We start from the raw sequence: 27,890 nt of genomic DNA on the forward strand, positions 1-27,890 counted from the left end.
GGTCATTGGTTCTCAACTGGAGGATTATAAGAAGGACGTTGATGGGCACTTGGAGAATACATCAAGTTAAGATCATAAGATCGAGTTTCTGAAGCACAACAATTGTCGGGAAGAGAATTCAACGTGATCTTTTGTAGTGAGGGGAAGGGATAGTTATGGTTAGAGGTTTCTCCTGATCCGAGAATACTCAATAGAGAAGGCAGAGAGAGATCCAACAGAGGCAGCGCAGAGCCAGAGGCTGATGCAGGGCCACGTAGAGGCAGCGCAGAACCCTAGAGGGGATCCGTAAATTTGCTAGAGAATCGATTTTCAAAGCCAGAATCCGAGGTGTTAGATTGGGAGGGAAGAAGTCGAAGTCTCAGAGGCAAATCGATCAGTCGAGAGGAATGACGCAGACCCTAGTAGCTGTGACACAGGGCCTATGCAGGGATCGCATAGAGACTATGCAGAGGCAATCAGGGGATGACTATTCAATGGCTTGATAAGCCAGGATTTCCAGTGATAGTGTGAGGTAATCTCACTCATCTCTGTGTAAGTAATATTCTCTGTACTGGATAACCAACAGGGCATCTAGAGATTGTATTCATAATTACTGCATAATAATAAAAACCCCGAGTTGCTGCACTGGTTTTCTTGCATTGGGTTTTTTCGGGGACGTTTGTCCAAAAATAACTATGTAGATGTGTTGTGTAATTCTTTTTTGTTTAGTTTCCCGTTTTCGCAGTTTATTTAAATGGTGAAGGTTGCAGTGTATTAGTTTCGGTGTTTACTGTAGGAAACAATAAATAATTTTGTTCAATAATTAATAAATAGAAGAAACGTAATAAGTTGTTGCAATAGAAATTTGGGCTTCCAAATTTTCACAGGAGTTGTTTTTGCTAGTGGAGACCTGGTTTTAGATATCAGGAGCTTGAGGAGGAGGTTGAGCATGAGGTTGTGGGCACACATGAGTGTGAGGAGCGTGTTGATGTGTCCAGTGTGACGCAGGAGTCACCCTTGTTGGAGATCCCTTTGGTAGCTCCAGTTGACACCCTAGTGGAGAGAGTAGAGCATACACTTCGAGGGCCATTTGTTGATGAGGTGCCACCCATAGATGAGGTGCCACCCATGGATGAGGTGTCATCCGTTGTTGAGGGATCCATTGATGAGGTGTCCAGGGCCATGTCTGAGTTTTCAGGTGATAGTAGCCCACAATAGGTGAGGTGCCCGGAGACATGTCCAATGATGAAGTGCTGGCAGGCACAAAGTTATCCAGAGCCGTGACAGAGTTTCCAGACGGTAGCTACCTATCGCTGATTGTTGAGGATGTTATGCATGATGAGCTATCTATGGAGGGGCAGTTAGTGGCTCATGTTGAGCCCATGGTGGAGGAGGATGAGCAGCCATCCTTGGAGTCAACCATCGATGAGGAGCAGTCAGGTGCATCGGCAGCCAACAAAGCTGTCGTACTTTCAGACGATAGTCCCCTTTAGGCATACATCGATGGGGCTTGCAACATTGTTGGGTCGCCTCCACATGTTGGTGAGAGAGAGGCCGCATTACCTAGGCAGATTACATGGATTGGCTAGACTAGCGAGATGAGGCGACATGAGTTGCACAGGGCGCAACATTCACAGGACGGAGGAATTATTCCGTGTATGGTTGTTTGTGCATTTGATCCCTCTCTCGGGGATGGATGGCGAGAGATATTGAGTTGGGATCCAGTGGAGCTGGCTAGGAGGTTAGATACGTCTGTGGCCACAGTTCAACAAAGGCTGCGGATTACTAGAGGGGCTCAAGGGCCAAGCTATTGTTGGGATCCAGATGGGATTCTCCATCACATCACGGAGTTGGTAGGTGATGGTAGCAGCTGCGTGATGGACTTGATGGTTGGGCTCACACACCTTTTCACAGAGTTCCTGACAACACTAATGATAGAATCGATTGACAAGGGAGCAGGCAAATTTCATGAGTTGTCATGGCATATTGGGCGTACATGGGACTGTAGGATGATTAGCTTACTTGGGAAGGAGTTGGTAGGAGGAGGTGGCATCGGTAGGCCACTAGATAGGGTATTGTATGGAGACTATGATCTCTCACTGGTATATTGGACACGCGCTGTTGAGAATAGGCTCAGTGGTGTCATTCACGTTAGCATGTGAGGAGTTAGGTCGCTCAGGGATATTTGGGTAGATGAGGAGATGTAGCTCACATCATGGAGGGCTTACTAGTAGAGTGGTGGATGTGTTGGCACATGTGGGATGGCATATTGTACAGGGTGGTACGATAGTAGGCAGTGTTACCCAGGGGTGCATAGAGATATGTCGCAAAGTCCAATGTCATGTAGAGGGATGCGACCTGATGCATACAGACACAATTTTAGACCCTAGCATCCAGTGTTGTGTAGGGGTATGTAGTGATGAGAAGTGGCTTGCAGAGGAGCATGGAGATGCATGGTTGTTTGTTGTAGCGTGTTGGTTTGCATTGTGGAGTAGGAGCGACTCACATCGCATTGAGTATGCGTGAGGAGTGTCAGGTACAGTGACACAGGTAGGATACCAGATGATACATGATTGTAGAACAGTAGCACGAGGTATCCGATGGTGTACAAGGATAGGTTGTAGGGTACAGTGGCATGCCGAGGAGTACAAGGATACACTTAAGGGGATGCATGACACATTTTGGGCGAGGCACTCCGAGGTGTCATAGGAGCATATACAATAGGTGGTTGACCTTTCTTACGAGAGGATGTTTAGTCTCTGGGTAGTATCGGGGTGTGCTTCCAGGAGACAGGGTAGCAGATCCCACAGTGTGGTATAGCGGGGGTAGGGCAACTTTGTTTGAACTAGATTGATTCATGACGTATGGAGTCTATATATCAATTGCAGGCAAAGAGCAAAAATGTGGGGAAGATGGATTCCAGTAGTCATCAGGACTACGTCACAACAGATCTGGTTATGGGATCTAGGGATTCAGTTGGCTAACAGGACACTCCATTTTGTGAGGTGCAGGACCATAGCAGAGGGTGATCTAGCTCACTTTGGGGTTGACACATGGGGGATCGTTGAGGCCTCCATTGTATGGCGAGGCAGGTTTTTCCAGTTGCAGCTCAGGATTGGGATTAGCCATGGATGGGTAGATATTGACATCATAGAGATACCTGGGAAGGATGAGCTTGGCCTTCATTAATATTTCGCTATTTAGTTTCAGGAGAGGAGGATACAGTGTGCGCACAATGGGCAGTCTGTTAGAGTCACCCTTTTGAGCCAACATGGTGGCACCCGTCTGAGACTAGCATGGGACCCAAGCATCACAACACTTGACATCTTAGCGGCCTTTAGGGATGAGTTGGCTACTACAGGGGGAGATCACTCAGATATTCCATTGGGCTTCAATGACTCATTGATGGTGTGGCATATTTCATCAACATGGCAGGTTGGTTTGCAGGAGGATATCAGGAGGAGATCATGTGGGACAGACTTCGTCCCCACAGGGATTGGGTTGTATCTTCAGGAGTTTACTCTTGGTGTGCATGAGGTAGACTACTTGGTACAACAACTTCATGGGGAGTTGGACAGAGTCCTACGTTATCATGATGCTCTACTTACTGATAGTATGCGGAGGGCTTCTGGAGCTTATACTTGGTTGGACAAAGGGTGGAGCAAGGGGTGCTTCATGTTGATTAGGATGGCTTGGGATCCTGGTATCGAGGGATTCCTTAATGATAGGATAGTGCATGGGACAGGGATGACTCAGTGGCACATTTGGGATCATGGTATTGTTTGCAGTGATCATTTGGGCCAGCAGATAGTGGAGGCACTTGTTTAGGCATTGCTTGAGGACAAACAATTTTTGGTGGGGAGGAGTGTAATATCCCCAATTTTGTGAGCTTGAGAATTTTGCCCAATTTTGGTAATATTAATTAAAAGGGGCAAATATTATTTTGGAGAAAGGTGACAAGTATTATTTTATTGGAGATTGGCGGCAAATTATTAATTTATTAAAATGAAGGAAAAAGTCACTTAGTGGAAAATGGCCCCCACCAATAAAATAATAATTAAAAGGGGAGTCTAGAAGCATGGGGAGAAATTATAAAAGGAGGGACTCATTTGTTGATCATCTTTTTGACTATTACACTTCACATTACATCTTCTCTTGGAGCTGTTTAGCACAAGAAGAGAAGTGTTGTTTAGCACAAGAGTTCCAAGCAGAATTCCACCCTCATTTCGAAGAACTTCGAGTGTCTCCCTAGTGAGGCAAATTTGGGGAGCTCAATTCAGAGTTTCCATTGGGCATATTTGCAGGTTATTACAACTAGTGTGTGTTTCTTCTAGGGCCTAGAAGTGGTTCGAATTACTTGCGGGGAGATCAGTTACGTAGGAACAAAACATCAGAGGATTTGCAGGGATTTTCCATTATTTTATCTAGAGATTAGTAGGGTTGAGTTTGAGGGAATTCTTGGGGCCGAAATTCTACATTTCTGGAAGTGCTCAGGGGTCTCCAGGCAAGCTTGCGCAGGGGTTGGAGAGATAGAGGTTGAGGAGAGATAAGGGTCAGAGATTGGAGGTATACCTTAATGGAGAATTTATCCATAGTTGGGAGAGATTTCTGGTGGTGTATTTGGGCTTAATTCAACAGTATCAAGACTGTGGGGCGTTTTCTGACCAAATTGGGCAATTTGCACTTGTTGGGGGTCATCGGGGGTTGGTGGATTCAGCCCAAACCCTTTCTGGGTTTTTGTGGGTTTATTGAGAGGAGTCTCCAACTAATTTTACAGAATTTTTCGGGCGATATTCGAGCTTGAAATCCTCATTCTTATAGCAGGGTGAATTTCTATTTAACTAGGGAATTTGCATTGCTTTATCGGTTCGATTGCCAAACATTTTTTTGGGTATTTTCGGGTTTGAGGAGAGGAGCTCATGACTGCGATTTCAAAGCATTTCAGGCATTATTTTGAGCAGAACTTCCATTTTGATTTTGCAGCCTATAGCAGATTTTCTGGGTAGTGTGTTTGAAAATTCCTAGATCTAACAATCTCAGGAATCCTACTGCAACCAACTGAATCTACTTCACCTAGATTGTAAATTACATTACAAGCTTATTTCAAATTTCTTCTTGAAACATTGAAGTAAATTACTGAAGCAACATACATCAAATTAAGTATGATTCTAAAACATAGAAACTGAGGAAGGAAATACAAACACATAAGACACTGTTATTTTTGGACAAAAGTCCCCCGAAAAACCCAATGCGGGAAAACTGATGCAACAACTCTAAGGGTTTATTGTTATTAAGCAGTAGCAAAATCTGAATTCATCACTGAATACCTCACAAGATTATTCAGTTACAGAGAGAAATACTGGCAGAAGCTTTGTGAGTTTTACCTCACACAATCACTGAGAAATCCTGGCTGATCCAGCCCCAAACTGACTACCCCCCGACTTTTTTGGCTGCCTCTGCGGAGTGTCTGTGTCAGCCCAGTGTCAAGCTCTGTGGGTGCCGTGTCACTTTTCTGGTTGGTCAATCTGTTGCCTAGGAGATTCAATTTTTGCCTCTTGGTCTCACACCCCGACTCTACGCTTCAGAAAATCGAATTCCTCTGCAGATTTCAGACTCCTCTCTCTCCCTCTGCGTTGCTTTTACGTGGCCCTTCTAGCCCTTCGTCAAGGCTTTTGGATCACTCATTGTCTCTCTCTGTGTAATGTTCCAAACTTAAATAAATAGTGATATGTAAAGCAAAAACGATTTACAACACATAAATTTTAAACAATCAGCAAATGCTCATAAAAACTCCAGAAGTAAGAACCAGCTGAGCCATTTTATTAATCAATGGAGCAAGTACAATAGTATGGAGGAATGAACCTGGGCTTGCCTCAATGGCAAGCGTGATAGAACCTAGGTGATAATACAATGATCTCAAATGTTGGAAATGATTGCTCCTCTAATGCTCTGCGTTGCCCAGAAAACTACATTGCTGGCTAGAAAGGGACTGCAAGAAACTCCACCTCTGATGCTCAAAAAATGCTGCAAATTTAACCTCAAGCTCTTTGACCAAAACCCACAAAAACCCAGAAAAGTTTTGACCTATCTCCGAGCCAAGGTCGAACCCACAAAATGGTGAATTCTCCAGCTAACTAGCAATTCGCCCTATTATAAGAATTAGGATTTCAGGCCCGAATAGCATCCAGAAAATTATGAAATTTTAACCACAAAATCCTCTCAGAAAACCCAGAAAAACCCACGAAGGAATTTGTCTGGTTTAGACTTTTGAAATTCGACCCCCTTGGAGCCCAGCTTCAACTGCAACTGCAAAACTCGGCTTGCTGGAATCTGCCTATAATTTTCCTGAAAATGGACCCAAAGTGCTAGGCTGACCTCTGCTATCAATCCCCTGACTTCCCAGATGGGCTTCCGGCCTATGGCACCTACTCCTTAGCTCCACGAAATTGTTGGATTAGCCCTCTGTGCTGTCCCCAAGCCCAGTAATTCGAACTGCTGGGATGCTGGCTCTGCTAGCTCCAAAACTCACAAGAAAGGCTGGCCCTTTGCTGCTCTCCCAATCCTCTAACTCTCCCGGCAAATGCTTGATCACTGATAGCTCCAAACTTCCCCTACGTATTCTCCAGCTAGCCAGAAATACACACTCCCTGTTGTGGCTGAATGCTAGTGCTATAACACACTCCCGGAACTCCTAAAATACTTACGGAACTGCCTTTCTAGGGCGGGCACGGATGGTCCCCCGAAGTAGAGGTTGAATCTCTCGCTTGAGAGATTCGTGGCTAAACGACCGATTGACTTAGCTAAATAGCAGAGCGAATAGTCAAGTAATTTTGATTGCAAGGTGTAAGAATGAATCCAAATGAGGGCTCCCTCCTCCTTTTATCTTTGTGGGTCATCCTTGCCTCATGTGGGCCCCTCCATCCAGCACTTCGAATTCCCACCAAGCCATTCAAATGGCCTAGTTCGAATTCCCATGTGGGTGGCCCCCACCTTCCACTAGCAACCAAATTAAGTCAAATTTCCTCCTAAGTCTCTAAGTCGAAAATGTTGGGTTCTTTCCCTTAGCCAAAATTGTGCAAAAATGTGTGGAAACACCCTGTTACAAATGTGTTTCAGAAGGGACATGACACTCTACTGATGTATCTTCGACTGAGAATCTCTCTCTCCGGAAGTTGCTATCCTTGCCCCTCAACTGCAAGAGATCTCCTCAATCGATTTTTCCTCCTGAGAACTTCTCACTTCAGAAAATCGATTTTCTCAATCTCTGTGTGTTTTCCAAAGGACCCTCAAGCCCCTTCTTATATCTTTCTGTTGGACAACCAATGACCTAGATTAAACCACAATCAAAGGCTCAGATTGTTTTGGCTTGATTCGTGGCAGTTTCACCCCTGATTAGATTAATACCCATTAATATTTTAATTTTCTTGAGTTTAGACTTAGGAACCCCATTAAAAATATTAATTATTTTAATAAAATCATTTATGGGTGGAATTTCCCAAAACGCTTTTTGGGTTCTTTGGAATACATGTGCCCAAGCCACCCTACAAAATTTGAGGCTTAGAGCACATCTGATGCTACCCCAAATCAACACTCCCTCTTAGCGAGGAATGTGCTCTAGCAATACACTGCTACTGCATACTGCTCTGACTCTGAAGCATCGTCCTCTGTGTTGCTGATGTCTGACATGCTGTCCACCAACTACTGCACTGCTGCTGCTACTGTACTGCTGCCTTTGACACTGCCACTGCCAATGCTACATCTATACTACAACTCCCTCTCAAATGTTGCATTTGCTATGTTGCTAGCACTGCCACTGCTAACACTACATCCGTACTGCAACTTAGTTGCTGAGAGAAGCAACTGAAAACACCCAAAATTGGACAAGTATCCAGTGGATACTCCTTGGTGCTGAAATCCTGATTGCTGCTAGTCCCACGCTCTCTTCTGAAGCCACTGCGTTGTTGAAGCTCTGCACTGTGCCTCCTTGCACTGTTGCCTCTCTGCTCTGCGCTGCTCACATTCTGGCTCTACTAACCATTGCATCTGTTGAATCAACACTCCATGGCACCAACTGAAAACTCCTCCATCCCGCTACTACTAATCATGGGCTCCTGTAGCAAGGTGATGATCCAAGAGGTGGGCTCCTCAAGGATCTTGCCCATCTGTAGCTCTATCAAACTACAGTTCTATATCAGCCCACCTCCCTCTTGGAGGTATCTTGGTTGTCATGGCGAACTCCTCCTGTTCAATCTTTGCGGCTGCAACCTTAGGATCGTGCTTCTCATCCTTGTCCTTTTTCTTCAAAGGACACTGGGATGCATAGTGGCCCATCTCACCACATCTAAAACACTTCACCTTGGAGATGTCCTTCTTTCATCTCTGTTGCCCTTGTTGTCCCTTCGATGCAAGGGTTGTGTTATCCTCCTCCTCTACTTTGGGCTTCGACCCACTGCTGCTGCTGCTCTCGTCAAGTTTGACCTTGAGCAAGTCTCTCCTCAGCTCTTCTTGTTTCAGAGCTGCCCACATCTCGTCCCAATTTGGCAATGCTGCTCTGCCCAGGATACTCTGGACAAAGATTTGCCACTCATCCAAGACAAAATTTAGAGCCAATCTTACTAACTCTGAATCCTGAGGTGTATGCCGAGCAACTGATAGCTCATCACCGGTTTCCTTCAGTTTCGTGAGGAATGGATCCACACGTTCTCCCTTTTGCATATGAGCAGATCTTAGCTTTTGCTCTAAGTACATCTTCCGCTGCTCGGAAGATCCCTGATACAATGTGGCCAAGGCATCCCACATCTCCTTAGCAGTCCCTTTGCTAGCAACATGGCACACCACGTGATCCTTGACTCCATCCAGGATCATCCTCTTCGCCTTAGCCATCTCAGCTCTGTACTTCTTCAACGGATCTACATTCGCAGGGACAACTACCACATTATCAACATACGTCTTGAGGGCATGCTCATCTAGAAGGAAAGTCATTCTAGCCTTCCAGATGGCATAGTTGGAAGCCCCGTCCAACCTGTCCTGATCCCTCAAGCCACTGGTTGCCATATCTTCCGAAAACTGTTGAACAACTCCCTCTTTCTCCCTACTGCGTAGCTCCTAAGCTGGCTTACACACTCCCTGATGGAGCTGGTAAGCTGCTGCTCCTCTGCTGCTCAGCAAATGAGAAATACTGATTTCCTCGACAAGAAATCACTGAGGAAGTATTCCCTCACTATGCGATCTGCTTTCTCCTTCTGACAACTTTTTTGCCCAGCACTCAACTTGCAGAAAATTGCGTCCCTTTAGCTTTGCGTGGCTTCCTTTTCCTTGGCAATTTTTCGATCCGACAATTTTACCTCTCTGTTAGCTCACTCAGAGAGAGACACCCATGAAAATATAGCCTTTCAGGCTAGAATTGCACAATCCCTCAGGGGATTCGAACTGCTGCTTGATGTAGCAAGTTGGCCCTTGCTTCAGTGCTAAATATGCTCTTCATGTTTCACATCAACAACTCCGATACCATGTGAAAATTCCTAGATCTAACAATCTCAGGAATCCTACTGCAACCAACTGAATCTACTTCACCTAGATTGTAAATTACATTACAAGCTTATTTCAGAATTCTTCTTGAAACATTGAAGTAAATTACTGAAGTAGCCTACACCAGATTAAATATGATTCTGAAACATAGAAACTGAGCAAGGAAATACAAACACATAGGACACCGTTATTTTTGGACAAAAGTCCCCGGAAAAACATAATGCGGGAAAACCGATGCAACAACTCTGAGGGTTATTATTATTAAGCAGTAGAAAAATCTAAATACATCACTGAATACCTCACAGGGTTATTAAGTTACAGAGAGAAGTACTGGCAGAAGCTTTGTGAGTTTTACCTCACACAATCATTGAGAAATCTTGGATGATCTAGCCCCAAACTGACTGCCCCCCGGCTTTTCTAGCTGCATCTGTGCAGTGTCTGCATCAGCCTAGCGTCAAGCTCTCTGGGTGTTGCGTCACTTTTCTTGCTGGTCAATCTACTGCCTAGGAGATTCAATTTCTGCCTCCTGGTCTCACACCCCGGGTCCCGACTTTTGAAAATCGAATTCGTCTGCAAATTTCAAACTCCTCTCTCTCCCTCTACGCTTCTTCTTTGTGGCTCTTTTGGCCTTGCGTCAGCCTCTCTGCCAAGGCTTCTGGATCACTCACTACTTGTCTCTGCTGATGTATCTTCGGCTGAGGATCTCTCTCTTCGGAAGCTGCTATCCCTACCCCTCAACTGCAAGAGATCTCCTCAATCAATTTTTCCTCCTGAGAACTTCTCGCTTCAGAAAATCGATTTTCTCAATCTCTCTGTGTTTTCCAAATGACCCTCAAGCCCCTTCTTATATCTTTATGTTGGACAACCAACGACCTAGATTAAACCATAATCAAAGGCTTAGATTGTTTTGGCTAGATCCGTGGCTCTTTCTAGTAGTTTCACCCCTGATTAGATTAATACCCATTAATATTTTAAGTTTCCTAAGTTTAGACTTAGGAACCCCATTAAAAATATTAATTATTTTAATAAAATCACTTCTGGGTGGAAATTTCCAAAACGCTTTATGGGTTCTTTGGAATACATGTGCCCAAGCCACCCTGCAAAATTTGAGGCTTAGAGCACATCCAATGCTACCCCAAATCAACAATGTGCATTATTATTTTGGAGCCACTTCCGTATTTGGGTCAACGAGATTTGACTTGGGGTTTGCATAACTTGGATAGCAAGCCTAGGTTCCATTGTTCTTACTTATTATGTATTCAAATTCCCATTGATTAATAAAATGACTCAGTCATTCTGGTTATTTTCTATGGTGTTTTGTTTGGGTGCTTGGACTTTAATTTTAATTGTTCTTCCTAGTCCATGTTTTTGGTATTTACTGTTATTTTCTAATTTGGAATATTACAACATTCTAACATGGATAAAGGGGTGATCTAGATGATTGACCGATTTTGACTGTAAAATTTTCTCTCACCTTACTAGGGGGCTTAGTCTTTGACCCTAGTCTAGTGGGATCTCCTCTTAGGCCATAGGGCTATAAGAAGCGCACTACTTGGGAGACTTTGATTGAATTAGTGTGTTCATAACCTTTCCATACTTGCCACTTTCCACCATTACCTTAGTTTTATGTCCATCCTTCGGGTTTGCTGTGATTGGTTCATTGGGATTGGCACCATCATATCCTTATCCATGAGTCTGGGCCAAAAACTTTTCCCTGGAGGTTGATGCAACTAAAAGAAAGGTAAAAACATAAAATGGCCATAATGAAATAAAAATAAAAGTTAAAATGCAAAAGATGTCTGGGACATTAATTAGAGTGTGAGAAAAAGCCTAGTATGAGCTCTACCCCCATCATTAGGCATCACCCAGTTCTTGAGCATTTGATGCTTCATCACATAATAAGAAACCTTTGCATGTCCCAAACCTGATGAGCAAGAAATTGAGTCATCATTAAGGGTTAAATCAATGCTATATCATTAAAATCAAGCTTGGATACTTGAGCTATGGTCCTCCTCAAAGCATTATCAAAAATAAGTAAAATGCACGCCAAAAGGGTAAAAAAAGCAAGTTGAAGGAGGGGGTAATTGATGCCTACATGAGTCCTCCCTCTGTGTATCTATACACTCTGGATGATGGACCTCCATCTACTAGTCCCATGACCATCCCACCTAGCTATGAAGCATTTCGCTTCTGTTGCCACAGCATCGCAAACACCTATGAGTTGAAGGGCTGACCTAGGACATGCCACCTCTCTCAGGGGTTGTAAGCACCTAATAGGGTTGAACATCTAGCCATCACTAACAAGGCAGGGAACACTTTTATGGGGCTTGGTCTAGTTAGAAATTTCAAGGTGATCTCGATTTGAAGTCTTATTATGCCCTTAACAATTAAGTATGGTCCACTATGATGTATTTATGGTCATTGTCTCTAATGAATGGTAACTTTCACTTGAGTTTGAGATGGTTTTGCCGGGTGGTCTTTCACAATAGTACAGGCCTTAAGGGAACACACTGCATTCCTACACTACATGTGATGCCTAGGTTGTACCCCACTTCTGGAGAGTAGTGATGACCTTGTAGATGTAGTTTTCCCCCTATATAGCACAACATTGGGTGCTATGACAATTCCAGTGGTTGATTGACACCTCAGAGCACCTCTAGACATTGACACACTGAGCTCAGTTTGCTTGGTGTTGTGGATTCTTGATGATGTACCTAGTGGACCCAACATGCCCCAATGTTGCCTTGACATTGTTTGAAGGGCATGACTTGATCTAGAGTCCAGATGATGATGGCCATTCCTAGGATGACAAGGGTGGGTTTGTACTATCACTTGGAGTCCAAACACTTTAGAGAGATTGCCACATCATACTTCTAGCACCCTTGAAGATGACATAGGGCACCCAGAGCAGTGTTTTGACACACGGAGGCATTTTGAGGCATGTCTTGAGGGACTCCCCTCAAGCATAGAGGTGATTATGGTGATTAGACATCCACCTTGCCCATTCCATGCACTTTCAGAGTAGTTATTGCCCAAAAAGGGCATGACACTATGCTAAAGGAGAGTTTCAACCCGCACGTGGGCTTTTGTGGCATACTTTTATTATGTTGAGCTATTGGGTTGGCTTGTAACCCATTTTCTTCATGTATACTCAAAATTAAACTTGTCATAGGGCTTTTAGGCTAATAATTATGAGTGATAGACCTCATATATATTGAGGATCACTCATTTGTCATTTCTCATCATCACTATTGGATTTCGACCTCTTCTTGAGAGCTCGACTTAGCCTTTGTGTAACTCACTACTTGTGGAGATGTAATTTTTATGGTGTTTTTGCTATTGGAGATTGACTTATTTCCTAGAGATGTCTTTTGGGGATTTAAAGAAGACTTTTTCATGGAAGATTTGCAAGTTTATTGTAGATTTTTCATTGTTTTACACGTAATTAATTATTGCTAAGGTTTTTCTTTGTTCCATGTTTAAATGAAAATTATTTATGGAAAATCTTGGTTGATTGTTGCATGTTAAATATATCCTCCTTGAAATCCATAGGAGACCTCCTAGTGAGCTTCCCCAATTTAATTTCTCCCCTCAATGAAAAGATAGTTAGAGATTATATAAGTGAAAAGAAGAGGTTCCCCCCTTACTCCAAGCATTTGTGCGCTATCTCTTGAATTAGCCTTGAAGACTCCATCACCCAAGTAGGATTAGGCACTGGAAACCTTTGTGTTGATCAAAAACATCAAAATCCTAATTATTTCGCTTTTTCTTATTCCCTAAGCCTTTAAAGGCAAGTTTCTAGGGCATTTTTGTAGGGCCAAATTCAATTAGGGATCTTGTAGATGGATGTTGGACAATGATAAAACTTGAGTTTAGCCTCGGTGATCCTTTTCAACTCAAAAATAACCTTTTTCATGGTTAACCTTATCCTACAAGGGTTGACGTTATCCTTCTTTATGTATTTTGCAACCTAGAAAACCCTAACCCTAGTTGGGGCTTCAACTTAAGGCTTAATTTGAGGGTTTTCTTTATACCTTTGTTGATCATATCTTTAGTGAACCCTTTCTTGTTCCTTGTATTGCCTAGGAACCTTTTTGTAGCTGCACATCTCGAAACCTTAGGCTATATGTGCCGTCTCTAGGCTTGGTGTATGATATGCTACTCCTTTACAAGAAGAACTGTGAATTTGTCGATTAAAGAGTCTTTTCACCTAGCCTATGTTTACATCACCTTGGGCCATATAACATAGAATACTCCCGTTAGGTGATCATTGGGAAGCCTCCCTTGTGCAATTCCACTAAAGAGTAGAAGGATGATTGTTGAGGTGACAACAGCAATCTACCTCATTGTTGCAATAGGGTTTGGTCTTTGCCTTGTGATGCTTCTGATAGGCTTGCTAGATTTTGAGGCAACAACGCCATTTCCCCTTTTAAGTAGGTCCATTTGTTACTTGCCATCTTACTATTCCACGAGATCCTCTTAATGTATGCATTTATTCTTTGTTGAAGGTTTGGATCATGTCAACAATGCCAAATGGCATCTCCTTATGCAAAGGTCTCTCCTCCAAATATGTAAAAAATGCCTCAAACAGAGTGCCCTTACTCCAAATACCTAAAAGGTGAAATATGCCTCCAAATATGTGAAACATGTGTCAACTAATGTGTAATGCTCCAATGGACCTCTTCAAAGGTGAAATACACTTCCAAATACGTCGAAGCTCCTCCATTAGGGTCATTTCACCCCTTCTTGCCATGTGTTATACTTTGGCCACCTCCTTCAAGAGGGTGTTCCACATAAAGTGGGCCTTATGACCATGCCAAGTGCATTTTAGTGCCACATGACAACTTTACAAGTAGGGTGTTTTCTCCTTTGGGCCTTGTTTGACCCTACCATGGCATAAATTAAGCCTTGGATGTTTCCTCTATATTCCACCAAGACTCTGGTACAGGGGGACATGGGTGCAGGGGGGTGCGCAAGGGTAACATGTGGGGGTACCCTCAAATTTTAGGGAAATTTATGGTTGGGGGGAGGTGAGTGTGCAGGGGGTGTTGGGGGCTGGCAGTAATAACACTCAAATAAAGGAGTGTGCAGTGTAAGCATCAACAATGAAAAAACATCTCTCTCGTATTTTCTGTGCTTGTCTTATTTTAAAGATCTATAATGTTATACTAGTACAAAGGCATAATCCTCGGAAAGATAAAAGTATTCTGCCATTCATCTTATTCTGGTCTGATTATTATCACCTGTATATCAAGTTTAACTTATTCTATGTGATTTGTTGTTTCTACTTGTTCCTAATTCTACTTTATTTACGGTAAAATGTTACAAGGACAATAAATCTGGATAGTATTCATTGTGCATACATTTGAATTATGGTTTACTAAATAATGTTATCTGAGCACTCCATTTTGGGACAAAACATCATTGTTTGGCTTGTAATTTCCGTTTCTTAATATCAAACTGGGGATAGTTTGTCCATTGTCTGGTTAATCCCACAGTTGCATTGGAATCTCTCTCTATTTATACCGACCCATTCTTAATATCAAACTGGGGATAATATCAAACTGGGGATAGTTTGTCCATTGTCTGGTTAATCCCACAGTTGCATTGGAATCTCTCTCTATTTATACCGACCCATTCTTAATATCAAACTGGGGATAGTTTGTCCAATGTCTGGTTAATCCTGCAGTTGCATTGGAATCTCTCTCTATTTATACTGACCCATTCGTTCCATTGTATTTTCAGTGTTCACACCCTTCTCTTTGTCTTCTTATCTGCAATCATTTCCTCTATTTCTGAGGCTGTTTTTTCAATGCAATGCATAATAGAAAAGTAGAATTATAATATTATAAATGATCATTTTGTCCAATGATGTGAGTTTCATCCAGTGGCAGGGTACAATTAGCTTTCCAATGGTTCTAGTTTGATTCTTATAGTGCCATGGCAGAACAATTTCAATTTGAGAAATTTTCAATTGAGGACTGACGCATTTATTGATATGCACAAGGTGTCCAACAATATTTTATTTTCATTGTTTTTGCAGATTGTTTTTCTTCTACGGCTTGTACCACTACTTCCATTCAACGTGCTAAATTATCTGCTGTCTGTGACTTCTATTGGCTTGGGTCAATACATGCTGGCTTCCTGGCTTGGTATGATGGTAATGACTCTTACTATATGATGCAAGTTCTGCAGTTCCTAATGGATTCTTCATTTAGAGTTTAATTTTAATGCTTGCTAGAGAAATTATAAGTATGTCTCAACTTTCGTGCATGTAATTTGCCTTTTTGGGGGAATGTTTGGATCGAATCTATTTAGTTCTCCACAACCAAGTTGTCTTCTTTTTCTTATACATTGTACAAAATACGATCCTGATTTTGATCTTGGCTATTTATGTTGGAGCATTCTAATTTGTTTATACCATAAAGTGTCTTCGTAGATAACTAAGTGACCCAATGTCTTCTTGCAGATCAGAAGCAAGATAGATGTTTTGGCTATCAAAGCCATCCTTTCAACAGGACCCAAGTTCTTCCTTTTTTGCGGATGCTATAAAAAAGTTTACAGTCCCCAAAGAGTAGAGAGAGTACATAGTAATTAGTATATAAAAGTGAGAGGGTTCATATTCTGGCCTCTGTCGAAACACTAATCATATCATTGCCAGAATGCACTAAAGTCTCGGCTGCATTACCTACTGAGTCAACCGTTGTTTTTTCTGCACAAAAATTGAGACTTATCAAACATTGTTTTCCACAATCTTTAAATACTATCGTAATTAATGAAGATGACAGAACACCTCAGTCAAGTCCTCATGGACCCTTTTTTAATGAAGGGTTGGTCTTATAAGGTCACCCATTAAGACCTTTCAGGACTGTACTAAGTGATGAAGAGGACAGACCAACTTGGTGAAGTCCCTGTCAACACTTTTCTAAAGAAGGGTTGGTCTTATAAGGTCACCCAATAAGACCTTTCAGGAGTGTACCTGGCCAAATTACTCAAGGGTTGACTGGTGATTTCAAAACAAACCTAATAAGGATGGCTTTCCAGGCCAACTCTTAGAAGAGTGGATCAGCTAGGGTCAACCTCTTAGCTGACACTGAAGTTCCCTGTAGGTTCCTCGTCATTTGCAGGTTAGGAGGAGTTCGATAAGCTTATGCAGGAAAAGCAATACTAACAGAATCTAAACTAGAAGAATAACAATAGCACATTCACACAGTATACACAAGATTTACCCTTGAGCCCTTAATTGGGAAGACCAGCCTAACTGAGAGCTGCACCTCTCCTGGTATACATTCTTTTCTTTTGGTACTCTTTGTTTCATTGCAATTCTTGCATGGATTGCTCTGAATTTCATTCAAGACAGTTCAGTATCTCACTTAGACCAGCCAAAGCATGATGGACCTCCCACTTAAGCTGTACCATCAGAATGAAAATGTTTCTTTTTGGTCCAGAGCTTCGCAGGTCATGCAAACCATCCCTTGCTGCTCCTTTTCCTCAATTTCTCCCTTCACAATATTATGATACTTAGTAGCCCGATTCAAATATGATATGCATATGAATATGATTCGATATGGAAAAAAATTGTAATGAAAAATCACAATACCATTTTAATACGAAAGTATACATTTCAGAAATACTAAAAATACAGTTTTATTTCAAATAAAAATAAAAGTAAAAATATAGATAAACCATTCAAAATAGTTAAGTAGAATTATTATAGCATATATATAATATTATAATATATTATAGCAACAGTGCACACAAAATAAGCTTAAAATATACTATTAACATTCTTCCATATTTGGGCAGGTGGGATTATGTAGTTGGATATATAGAATAAGCATCCTTGTGAAGCATGCAGATCACTATCATAGTGTTTCGTGAGGATGATTACGACAACCTCCGTTATAAGGCTTGAAACCAAATGAACAATCCCTAATAAGAACAGGTCTATGACATTCAGAATAATTTGCATTCAAGCGGGCATAATCCATTGTTCAAGCTTCAATATTAGTGCAAAGATAAAACCGTTGTGTAAGGCAGATAGAATAATTGCTGTCCAAGTTGTCCCTTTCTAGTTCATAAATGATTGCTATGGTAGAAAGAATAATTCCCATCCATGTGTAGATTTTCAATTTTTGTATTTCATTGCAGCAACTTGGAACATGCGCATCGTATTCATATTGTATGTATTATATGACTGAATCTGTTATACAAATGTATTTTTGGTACACTGATTGGTATTGTGGCCGAGTCTTGCTACTATTGTTTATACCACTCTTTGCCTTCTTGGTATGGGACAGAGACATTTCCAGTTAAGCCTCTTTGCTTTATCTATGCCCATGGTTGGAGGTGTGGCAGTGCTTCTTCATTCATTAGGTTCTTGGGGTCTCCTCCTCCTAGTTATATGATCCCTCCCTGGATGAGCTTTTGCTGATTCCGTCCATTCTCTCCTCTCTCTTAGTATGAGCAAGCTTACACAAGCTTTGCAACTCCCTAAATGCCTAGATCTCTGGCTCTGAACAGTTGATTTAGTAGATTGCCTCTGCCTTGTTTAGATATATTTTATGGTTTCTGTCATTTGGAAAAGAGAACAAACTTGAAAACGGTGGCACCCCCTGTTAATGTTTCCTTTGCACTTAAGCTTAGTGCTTGCTAACCACAAGGGGAATCTCTATGCAATCTGAACTTTTCTTGTCAAAATCCACTTCAGATCTGTGGAAAACCTTTCTGTAAATTAAATATCCGACCTGAAAACTGCATTAAATCAATTCTGGAAGCAACTAATATGCAGATTTGCGCCTACATGTGTCAAAGAACTTTGGTTTCTTGGCAAAATCTGCTACAAAACGCCTCATCTCTGTGCTGGTGAAGTGCATCTGCGTGTAACAAACCAAAAACAGAAAAAACAAACTGAAATTTTCTTTGTGACCGTAGTGCCTTAAATTTCATTTGTGGTGGAGATGAAAAAATTCATTTGTGAATCCCAGTGTCAATCATTTCAGAAAATTCAAGTAAAAGCAATCAAATTCATCCTTAAATGAGATTTAGTCTCCAAAATAGAGGGTAACTTGTTAGTCCTGTGTGTTGCTACAATTTGTTCCCCTCATAGTTGGCTGCACTAATCTTGGGAAATATTCCTCTTCTTGTGAGAGACACTTTCTATTTTTGGCTCCCAGCCTCTTCACCATTTGCTGTCCATAATGGCTCAAATGGGGACCCCTTTATAGACTTGTACACCGACATCACCCGGTACTGTGCTGTTGGGGAAGTCATCCTCCTAGGTGACTTCAATGCTCGCACTAGAGATCTCCAGATCCCTCTCCACGACCGATCAAAGGATGTGTTTTGTACCTAGGGGATAGATCCAGATTCAATAGGGCTTCACCGGATGTCAGATGATGCTTTAGGGCCCATTACAGTTTATGGTAAGCATCTATTGCAGTTGGGGGAATCCAAGGAGTTGTTGATTCTAAATGGTCTCCCCTGTTTCCCAGACTCTCGCTTTTTCACATGCCGGCCATATGGCGGGGGTGTGAGTGTAGTTGATTATGTACTCGCTAGCCATAACTTGCTCCCTTTTATTCGCCATTTCTCAGTCTCCCCCATCCCCCTTGCTGATCATGCACTTCTTTCCTTCTCTCTCCATTTTGACCCTCCCCTTCCACTCCATCCCTCCCCTCAGGGTCCAACCCGAACTACCTTTTGATTTGACGAAGGAGACCCTGACATCTTGTCCTCTACCCTACGCAAGATGCTCCCATCGAAGACCCAATTCTGCTTCCACTAAATACACCTGTCTTTCAACTACCATTTGGGAAGCAGCACTCGAATCCTTCCCCCACTCCATTCGTTCCACTTCCATCTCCCCTAAAGTTGAATCTTTCCCCATGAACAAATGGTACATTGATGAATGCAAGACTCTACATCGAGAACTTCGATATGATTTCACCCACTCTTAAACCTTCTACTCCGACCTCAAAGCTTCTTATCGTCGTCTCCTTCGTCACAAGAAACGACTCTTTGTCTCCCATAGAAGATGAGAACTTTCTGCTCTCCTTGCCCACTCCCCTAAACAATTATGGCGTACCATCCTTCCCCAACGCTCCCCTCTTTCGCCTGACCTCGACCCTACATCCATGTTCTCTCACACTTCCAACCTTTATGATATTCCCGGGCATGCCCAAATTCATGTTACCTCCCCACCCTCTTCCTGTTATCTATTCTCAGAAAGAGATATTAGAGAGGCCATTAGGGTGATGAACAACAACAAAGCAGGCGATGAGGAAGGCTACCAAGCAGAGTTCTTTAAGCACGGTTTCCGGGCTTTGGTTAGCTACTTGGCTGATCTCTTCAACCATGTAGTCCGTGAAGGTTTTCCACCTACATGGTCGCACCACATCATCTATCCGATCCACAAATCAGGTTCCAGCGCAAATCCCGATAACCACAGAACGATCATGGTGGGTCACACGTTCTCGAAGTTGTATGCTACTATTCTACATAGGAAGCTCTCCAGTGACCTTGAGCAGAGACAACTCAGAGCTAGGGGACAGGCAGGTTTTTGACCGGCTCATTAGACCATTGACCACATCTTCACCCTTCGCGCCGTGATTGAGGAGGCACGACACTGCTCTTCGAAAGTCTACTGTTGTTTCGTAGATTTTCGAAAAGCTTTTGACTCTGTTCCGAGGGAGGCCTTGCTCCAAAGACTCAGAGATATCAACATCTTTGCAACCCTATTGAACGCTATTATGCGCCTATATGAGTCCGTTCTTGGTCGTCTTCATGCAGCCCATGGGATGTTTGATTTCATTTGCAGCACTATTGGGGTTAAATAGGGTTGTCTACTGTCCCCTGCCTTGTTTGGGATCTATATTGATGAGTTGGAAGAATTTCTACACGAGCATATCCAGGACACTGATGGCTGCCTTCTTCACCAGGTTCTGATATCTATTCTACTCTTTGTTGACGACATGATCCTCCTCTCCTCATCCCCAAAAGGATTACGAAGGCAGTTGGATGCCTTAGCTCTGTTTTGTGATCATCGACAGTTGACAGTCAACCTGAGTAAAACCAAGGTTATGATCTTCAATGGGGTGAAGAAAACCTCAGACCTTCACTTTCTATTCAGAGGGGAGGAAATTGAGATCACCAACACGTATACTTACTTTGGGGTGCAATTTTCAGGTCCCCGCTTTAGTTTGCGACCAACGCTTCAGCCTTAGATCAACAAAGGATATGGATCCTTAGCCCTTCTCGACAGATAATGCTTTCGACATCACTTCTAGGACATCTCATCCAAGATGAGCCTCATGGACACCTTGATCCGTCCCACTGTTCTATATGGCTCAGAGACTTGGGGAACGTCTTTACTTGAGTTAGACTGGGGTTCAGCTGAGAGAGTCCAGATTCTTCTTCTCCACCACATCATTAGGTGTAAACTGACAGTGCCGCAGCACATCATCGTTGCAGAGTTTGGAGCTCAGCCCTTTCGGCTTGAGATGGTCTTTAGATTGGTTTCATTCTTGCATCATGTCCAGGGCTTGGCAGACTCGATAAAGAGTAGGGACCGATATCCTTACTTGGCATATTGCTCTTCTGAGACTATTGCCCGTTCTACTCCCTCAGGCCGAGCCAGATGTTGGTTTACATGAGTTTCAAATCTCTTAGAGTCAGTGGGAATTCAGTTGGATCGTATCCCTCCTTTCCGATATTCCTTAGATGCTCCTGGTCACCTTTTACCTACTAGACAGGAGCTAAACAAGATCATCAGGGAGGACATCTACATGTAGTTCATCCAGGTCACCTGGGTCAATCCTCCAGAGGGTTGTGCCCAAAGATGGCCTTCTATGCTGAGCACTTCTTAGAGTTGAGAGACGAGCTCATTGTTCGACCCCAGTATATGTTTCACCACTGGATGCGTGCTCTTCACATTCCTCTAGGCCAGTTTAGAGTAGGTTCTCATCAACTTTGGGTAGAGACAGACCACCAGGTGGAGAGACTAGACAAACTCTGCCAGGTATGTCATTTACGGGAAGTGGAGACTGAGGTGCACTTCATTCTTGGATGCGCCGTCTACTACGAGATCAGAGGAAGGTTTCATTGCTTGTTCAGAGATTCTTGGACCCTCGCCGACTTTTTCAGGTATCCCAATCAAAGATGCTTGGCCCTATATATGCAAGAGGCTCTTAGGTTTCGAGTGCATATTCTTCAGCCTCCCATCAGACTAGACCTCACACAGAGGATCACAACATTTTTCAGGGTACTACCTTCAGACAGGGGCACCAAGAGATCAATTGATACCAGTATGTATCCAGACTCTAGATCAGTGAGGATCCGTGGGACCTCACCTTGCCACACGAGATCTCAGCAGCAGTTCCGTCTCAGATCCGTTCCTGGGAGATGGACTTGGTCCTCCAACATTGAGTAGCGTGTGAACCCCCCCAGGAAATGATTTATTGGATAGTCTGCACTTGTCCCCGGCTCTTCATCGGGCTAACAGACTTTGTTGAGTTTCGTCAGTGTTATTCATTCAGCCTTAGATGTTAGGAGAGATGGGTCTGATCCTCAAACCTATTAGCTCCTGGATCTTCTCCGCTAGGGCCAGATGTTGATTTACATCATGCATTGTATGTTGTATAGGAGACCATTTGGTTCTCCCGCTTTGTATATACATCAGTGTACTCAACAATCCCTTTGACCTACTTTGTGGTCATTAGTTGGCCATAAATATAATTATCTTATCTTATCTTATCCTACATCCCTTTACACATGTAAGGCACACTGTTCTAAGAAAAATTCCCTTACTCTTATGACACATTTTTGACAGGACTTACAATTGCTAAGTAAGGCACATTCCTTGGAAGAGAGACTCTTTGTACAAGAGGAGTGTTGTTCCTTTTGTAAAAGCTCATTGATTAGGTGCTATCTTTAGCAGAGGTTTGGCGCTTCACTATGTGACAATCCTTCTGATATGGAGCACCCCATTTGAGGCTATTATTATCACTTGTAACTCTCTCATGCTCCTATTCTATATAGAAGAGGAGGGTGCAGTATAGAGTATTTCAGTGATTGATCTTGCTAGTGTGTGCTCTAGAGAAGCTATATTTCTTTCGTTGGTAATGAGAAGAAAGTAGCTGCTGTTACAGAACTCCAGCTTGCTGTCTGTTACATCAATGCTGCATATTTCTTAGATTTAGTTGCTATTTTATGCAGGGATGATCTCATCTTTTCATATGTGGTGTTTAAACTTATGAATTTTTCAATTCAATGCTTTTGTTTTTGCAGATCCGAAGCTTTGATTGGCATTTCAATCTTTCAGTTTTAATTGTAGGATAATTTCTTTGAGTGCAGATCTGTGTAATATCTGGATGTAAAATCAGAACATTGCTTTAATCTAATGTTGTGAGTACAAAGCTTGGAGATATTTGCTTCAAAATCAAAGCACACTAGGGAATTTCAAATCATTTCCAAAACGCCTTCTCTTACCATGCCCATAGATGGAATCACATGAATAGGATGAAACCAACCTTTAACTCTCTTGGAATGATATGTTCCCTGAAACTCGAACGAAAAAGTAAGGGGTTGAAAGACTAGAGAACTGAAGCAAATAATTGAGGATGAACTTTTGTTGCCTATTTATTACTTCTACACCAGGCTTAGAAGGATACATAGGATATCTCTCTGAATAGAATAGGTAAAAATAGTAGAAGGTCCAATAAAAGAATTCTCAACTAGGGTGCATGAGATAAAGGAGAAGGATGCCCCAAAATAAGCAAGAATCATGCTCAAAATAGCTTCCAACCTCTAGATGAAGCACCTCATCTCAAGAGGGGAAATTACTGTTGAGAATTATAGCTTGGACAAGAACTTCTGCATATGTTTAGTGTGAACATTTGGGAAGTAGTTTGAGATACTTTAGAAAATTATTTTCGAAAAATATTTCTATTTTGTACTTCAATTTAGTAAAAAAAGTGAAAGTCTTATATTTAGCAGTTGAGTCTAAAATTCTATCTCATGCATGACTTAAAACTAGGAGAAATCTTAAAATAAATTCTTCTGCTAAAACTATAAAGATAGGATAAGGTAGAGGCTTTTAAATACACATACACTTGAGCAGCTGAGCAAAATAGACAGAGGACAGACAGCTAGGGAATAGGCATTCCAGGGCAGCATGTAGTTTGAGACAGCAGTCTGAATAGTTCTGTACAACAGTATAGAAGTCTGCACAGTGATAAGACAGATTCATATGCATCCGTACAGTTATATGGACAGGTTCTTACAGATGTGTATAGTTGTATGGACAGGTCTATACAGACCTTACAAATTGTCCTGCAGGTCGTACAATAGTTTTCTGCTATTTTTGTTATTTTCGGCAGGCTATACAAGGCTACAAGCTCAGTTCAAGGTGTTTTTGTTAACCATGCAATGTGGTTTTTCGGAGTCTGGACAGCATATTGAGGTTTTGTTGTAATTTTTTTTTGAAGGAATGAAACGCTGATTTGAAGGAGTAATTATCTGTATGTGAGAAATTAATTTTTATGAAATCCCCGTTTAATTTCTAGCTGTTGTGTGAATGATGCAATGCTCTGAAATCTCATTTCAGTGTTAATTAAATATAACAATCTACTTGTTTAATTGAGATCATAAGGACATTAACCACATTGGGTTTGAAATTCTAACATTGTGTCATAGCCTGATCTCTGATTAGGATTCTTAAGGATTTGCTTCAGTAAATCTATTGCAGGGAAGGAGGACCAATAGTAAGATAATTTTGAAAGTTTTATTTTTTATTTGAGAGTTTGTACAATAGATCTTAGAGATGCCAGCAACAGGCCTCCAGTTTGAGGACAGATTTGATGGTTCCTTGAACGTCGTAGCATGGAAAGTGAGGGTTACACTCTTACGAAAAGAGAATAATCTTCTGGGATATTGTCAATGATGCTTTGACTCCACCTACAAATGTGCAATATTTGACAGTTCACAACAAAAGGGAAGTGGAGGCCAAACAAATGATCGTGGATGCCATTTACCATCTAATCCCTCATGTATTGGAGAAGAATATGGTGAAGGAGATGTTTGATGCCTTGATTAGTTTTTTCTGGAGTTAGAGAAGAAACAGGAAGATGATATTGTGGAACAAACTCAGTTCCATATAGATGACTAGATCAGACACAATTATGAGTTAGCTTATGAAGATCACACAGATTCATGATTGGCTTGCAACACTTGGGGATAAGGTTGCAGATGCAGAGCTAGCGAACATGACACTGAATGTTTTCCCAACTTCATGAGAACCATTTTTCAAAGGTATTTGTGCTTGGGAAAATCCTCCCAGCTTTGAGAGGCTTTGGGATGACTATCCAGGAGGACACTCAGACGGAATCAAAGGTTAGTGAGAAGGGTGATGATGACCTAGCTTTATTTGGTTAGTAAATTAAAAGCAAAGGTAAAGGACCTAGCAAAGTTAAGGGAAAGAGTGAGGAGTCAACCCCACAACCAGGAAAGAAGGACTTGAGTAAAATCAATTGCTTCATTTGTCACGACAATAGTAATTATGCATCACAGTGTCTAGAGATGAAGGGTAAAGGGAAGTAGGTAGCAGTCTTAGCAAAAAATTAGATGAACAAATTTACTGCAAAGTTTGAGAAGGATTTCTTGAAGATATCTTACCTTTCTACTTGTGATTCTGAGGGATGTGTGGCATGTTGATTGTTACCCACCATTTTGTGGGTAATATCCCTAGGAGAATTTTTTTCTCCAAGATGGTCCTCAGCCGGTAGCCAACAACCCTTTGCAGCCACTGGCTAGCTCATTGTGCCATTTCTCCGCCACCTGAGCCAACCATGTGGTCCCTCGCCCATCTGCCATGATCGTATGTTTGAAGGTGGGTCTCCCAAACCTAAAGGTATTCCTTGTCATTTGGAAATTGAGTATTGTAGTTTGCTTATCATGGACACTTTTGGGTATGGATTAATGGGACGATTCAGCAGAAAGAATGGTTAGGTCTGTGCCCTTCTCCCCTAGACCCCTTTTGGATATTAACCTTGCATTCTAGTCCTGTGGGATCTCTTTTATTGACCACTTTGCTTTAGGGATGGTATTTCACGGGAAGCCCCGATTTTGGTTGCGTGGTCCCGCTCCCTTATCTGCTTATATTACACTCTTTCCATTCATTATTATCCCATTCATCATTTCTCCCACTTGGGTCCACATTCCTCCACTGGGTCCACATAGGGTTAGCATGCCCCTTCCCCTTGCCCACACCTTGGGTCATGGCCTGGAATGAAGCCCGAAGGTTGATGCAGCTAAAAAGAAAGATGCAAGCATATATGGCCACATTCAACAGGACAATGTACCACAAAATGCAAAAGATGGCTGAGACAAACAAATTTAGCATGTGGGGAAAAGCTGATACATGAGCTCTACCCCATCATCATGGCCATCACCCTGGTTCTTACAGGTTCTATGAACCTCCATCATATAGGAATCCATGATTGTCCCAACCCCTGGTGGCAAATGAACCGCCCCACCTTAAGGGGGAGTATTCACTGTATATCTTATAGATCATGCTCTTATCCTTTGAGCCCTGAGCAGTTAATCAAAGAAAATCATAAAAAGCAAAAGGCATACAAAGAAGGGTGGAAAAATCAAGGCCGGGGCACCTCATGTACCACAATTGCTCCCTCCTATATATTATACACCCAAGTGTGGGCTTCCCTCTTATTGGCTACCCTTGTACCCCAGCATGTGACCTAAGGTTGCCCCTTCTCATCCCTTATTTCATTCACCTATCTGTCACATGCCACCACCTTTTGAAGGATGTACCTTGACTATATTATTCCCTTTAGAAGTCGAAACCACCTAATAGGATTACTGGTTAACCCCATTTGGAGTTTAGGAGACATTGGCACATCCCGAAGCCCATTATGGAAGGGTAGGCCATCCCCACTTGTGGTCCATGATTTGTTAAGCTCATTTATTCTATTTCTGTAATGACTTGTTGTATTGGAAGGCTAGGGGACGCATTGGATCTTATGTAGGATTGCAGATGGTCTCCATTTTGGGTTTGATCTCCCTATACGAGGTCCTAATCCTTTAGAGGGATATATTGGCACTTGTAGTGTGTGCGTTGAGAGCCACGAGGCTCCACAGCATCAGACAATACTCCATGGATCCTCACAGCGATTCAGAGATCGCTTGTGGTTCACTTATTGGACGAGGAAGATGCACTTGATCCATCATGCCTAGTTGGCCCTTGATTTACACCATACACTTGGCAGATGATCAAGGCCTTGCATGATGATGTGGCACCACCTACACCATCATCCTAGCCCTTGGAGACGAACTACAAGCATCTTTGATTTGCTTGGAGACCCATGGGGACACTTGTGTGCCCCCACATGTCATTTGGAGCACCACAGGTTATTACAAGGGGCCAACCCCTTGTCCACTGCTTTTGAGGGTCCTATTCTTCATTGTGGCACCCAATGAACTCATTAGGCCTCTTAGAGAGCCCTACGACATGCATAGATTATTATTTGACCTTTTGAGAGGCTTAGATTTTCATTTATGATCTAGTTTGATGGGCTTGTCACCAAAAGTTGAATTATTAGACATTATTTTATTTTTTGGGCTTATGTAGGCCAACAAGGCTAATTCGAACTCGTAAGTTGTGTATAAATACTAGTGAGATGAGCTCATTTGCTCATCATCACTTTGGATTGGATCTTTTCTCTCTTGAGAATTTCACACTTTTTATAGAGGATGAATTGGAGTTTTTGTATGAATTTTAATGTGTGGATATTGGTCTATCTTCTCTTGGAGCTTCTCTCTTATCAATTGTGAATGGTTGGAAATATTCTATTACATGTAAGTACATGCTTTTAATGTTATTCTTGTTTTACTTTGTCTCTATAATAACCTATTTCAATGTATGGGCCATGTAATATGAATGAAATCTCCTAGGGATAATTCTATCAAATAATTTGACCTTGATAAGACATTTCCTTTGCACATCGAAGTATAAAAGCTGCAAGATTGCTTCTCCTTGACCTAGAAGGCTAGCGAAGTGGTCTTGAGGCCTCCTTGACTGGGAATCAGGAAATCCTACTCATATTCATCATAGATTCCATTCTCCCAAAGATTAAGGCATTGATCTACCAAATGGTGGTCACCAAAAATCACATTCTTTCACCTTCTTGTAGATCTAGCCAAGTTGGGGTACCTAGAGCATCAATTTCCCAACAAGCTAGCCCTCCAAAAGGTTTGATCTCCTAGGGTCTCCTGTGTTGGTGTTTCCTCAAGGTCTCCTCCAGTTTTGAAGCCATTCTAATGGTGGAGTTGGAAGAAACGCCAAGCCCTAGCTTCGGCGTCAAACTTTG

The 27,890-nt window shown here is 42.2% G+C and overlaps 1 protein-coding gene across 1 annotated transcript in view; it reads left to right on the plus strand.

Annotated features, from left to right (window-relative positions):
* Positions 1–27,890, plus strand: part of LOC149237977 (uncharacterized) — a 174,157-nt gene that overhangs the window by 113,383 nt on the left and 32,884 nt on the right. The window contains exon 6 of the mRNA XM_089372879.1: positions 15,551–15,667. Within this exon, the coding sequence (XP_089229005.1) occupies positions 15,551–15,667 (117 nt within the window). The remainder of the gene's footprint in view (positions 1–15,550; positions 15,668–27,890) is intronic.

The sequence above is a fragment of the Pinus tabuliformis genome, chromosome 8 (assembly GCF_031772625.1).
Source record: "Pinus tabuliformis cultivar Carrire ecotype Pingquan chromosome 8, CPIR1, whole genome shotgun sequence".
In the NCBI taxonomy this organism is placed as follows: domain Eukaryota; kingdom Viridiplantae; phylum Streptophyta; class Pinopsida; order Pinales; family Pinaceae; genus Pinus; species Pinus tabuliformis.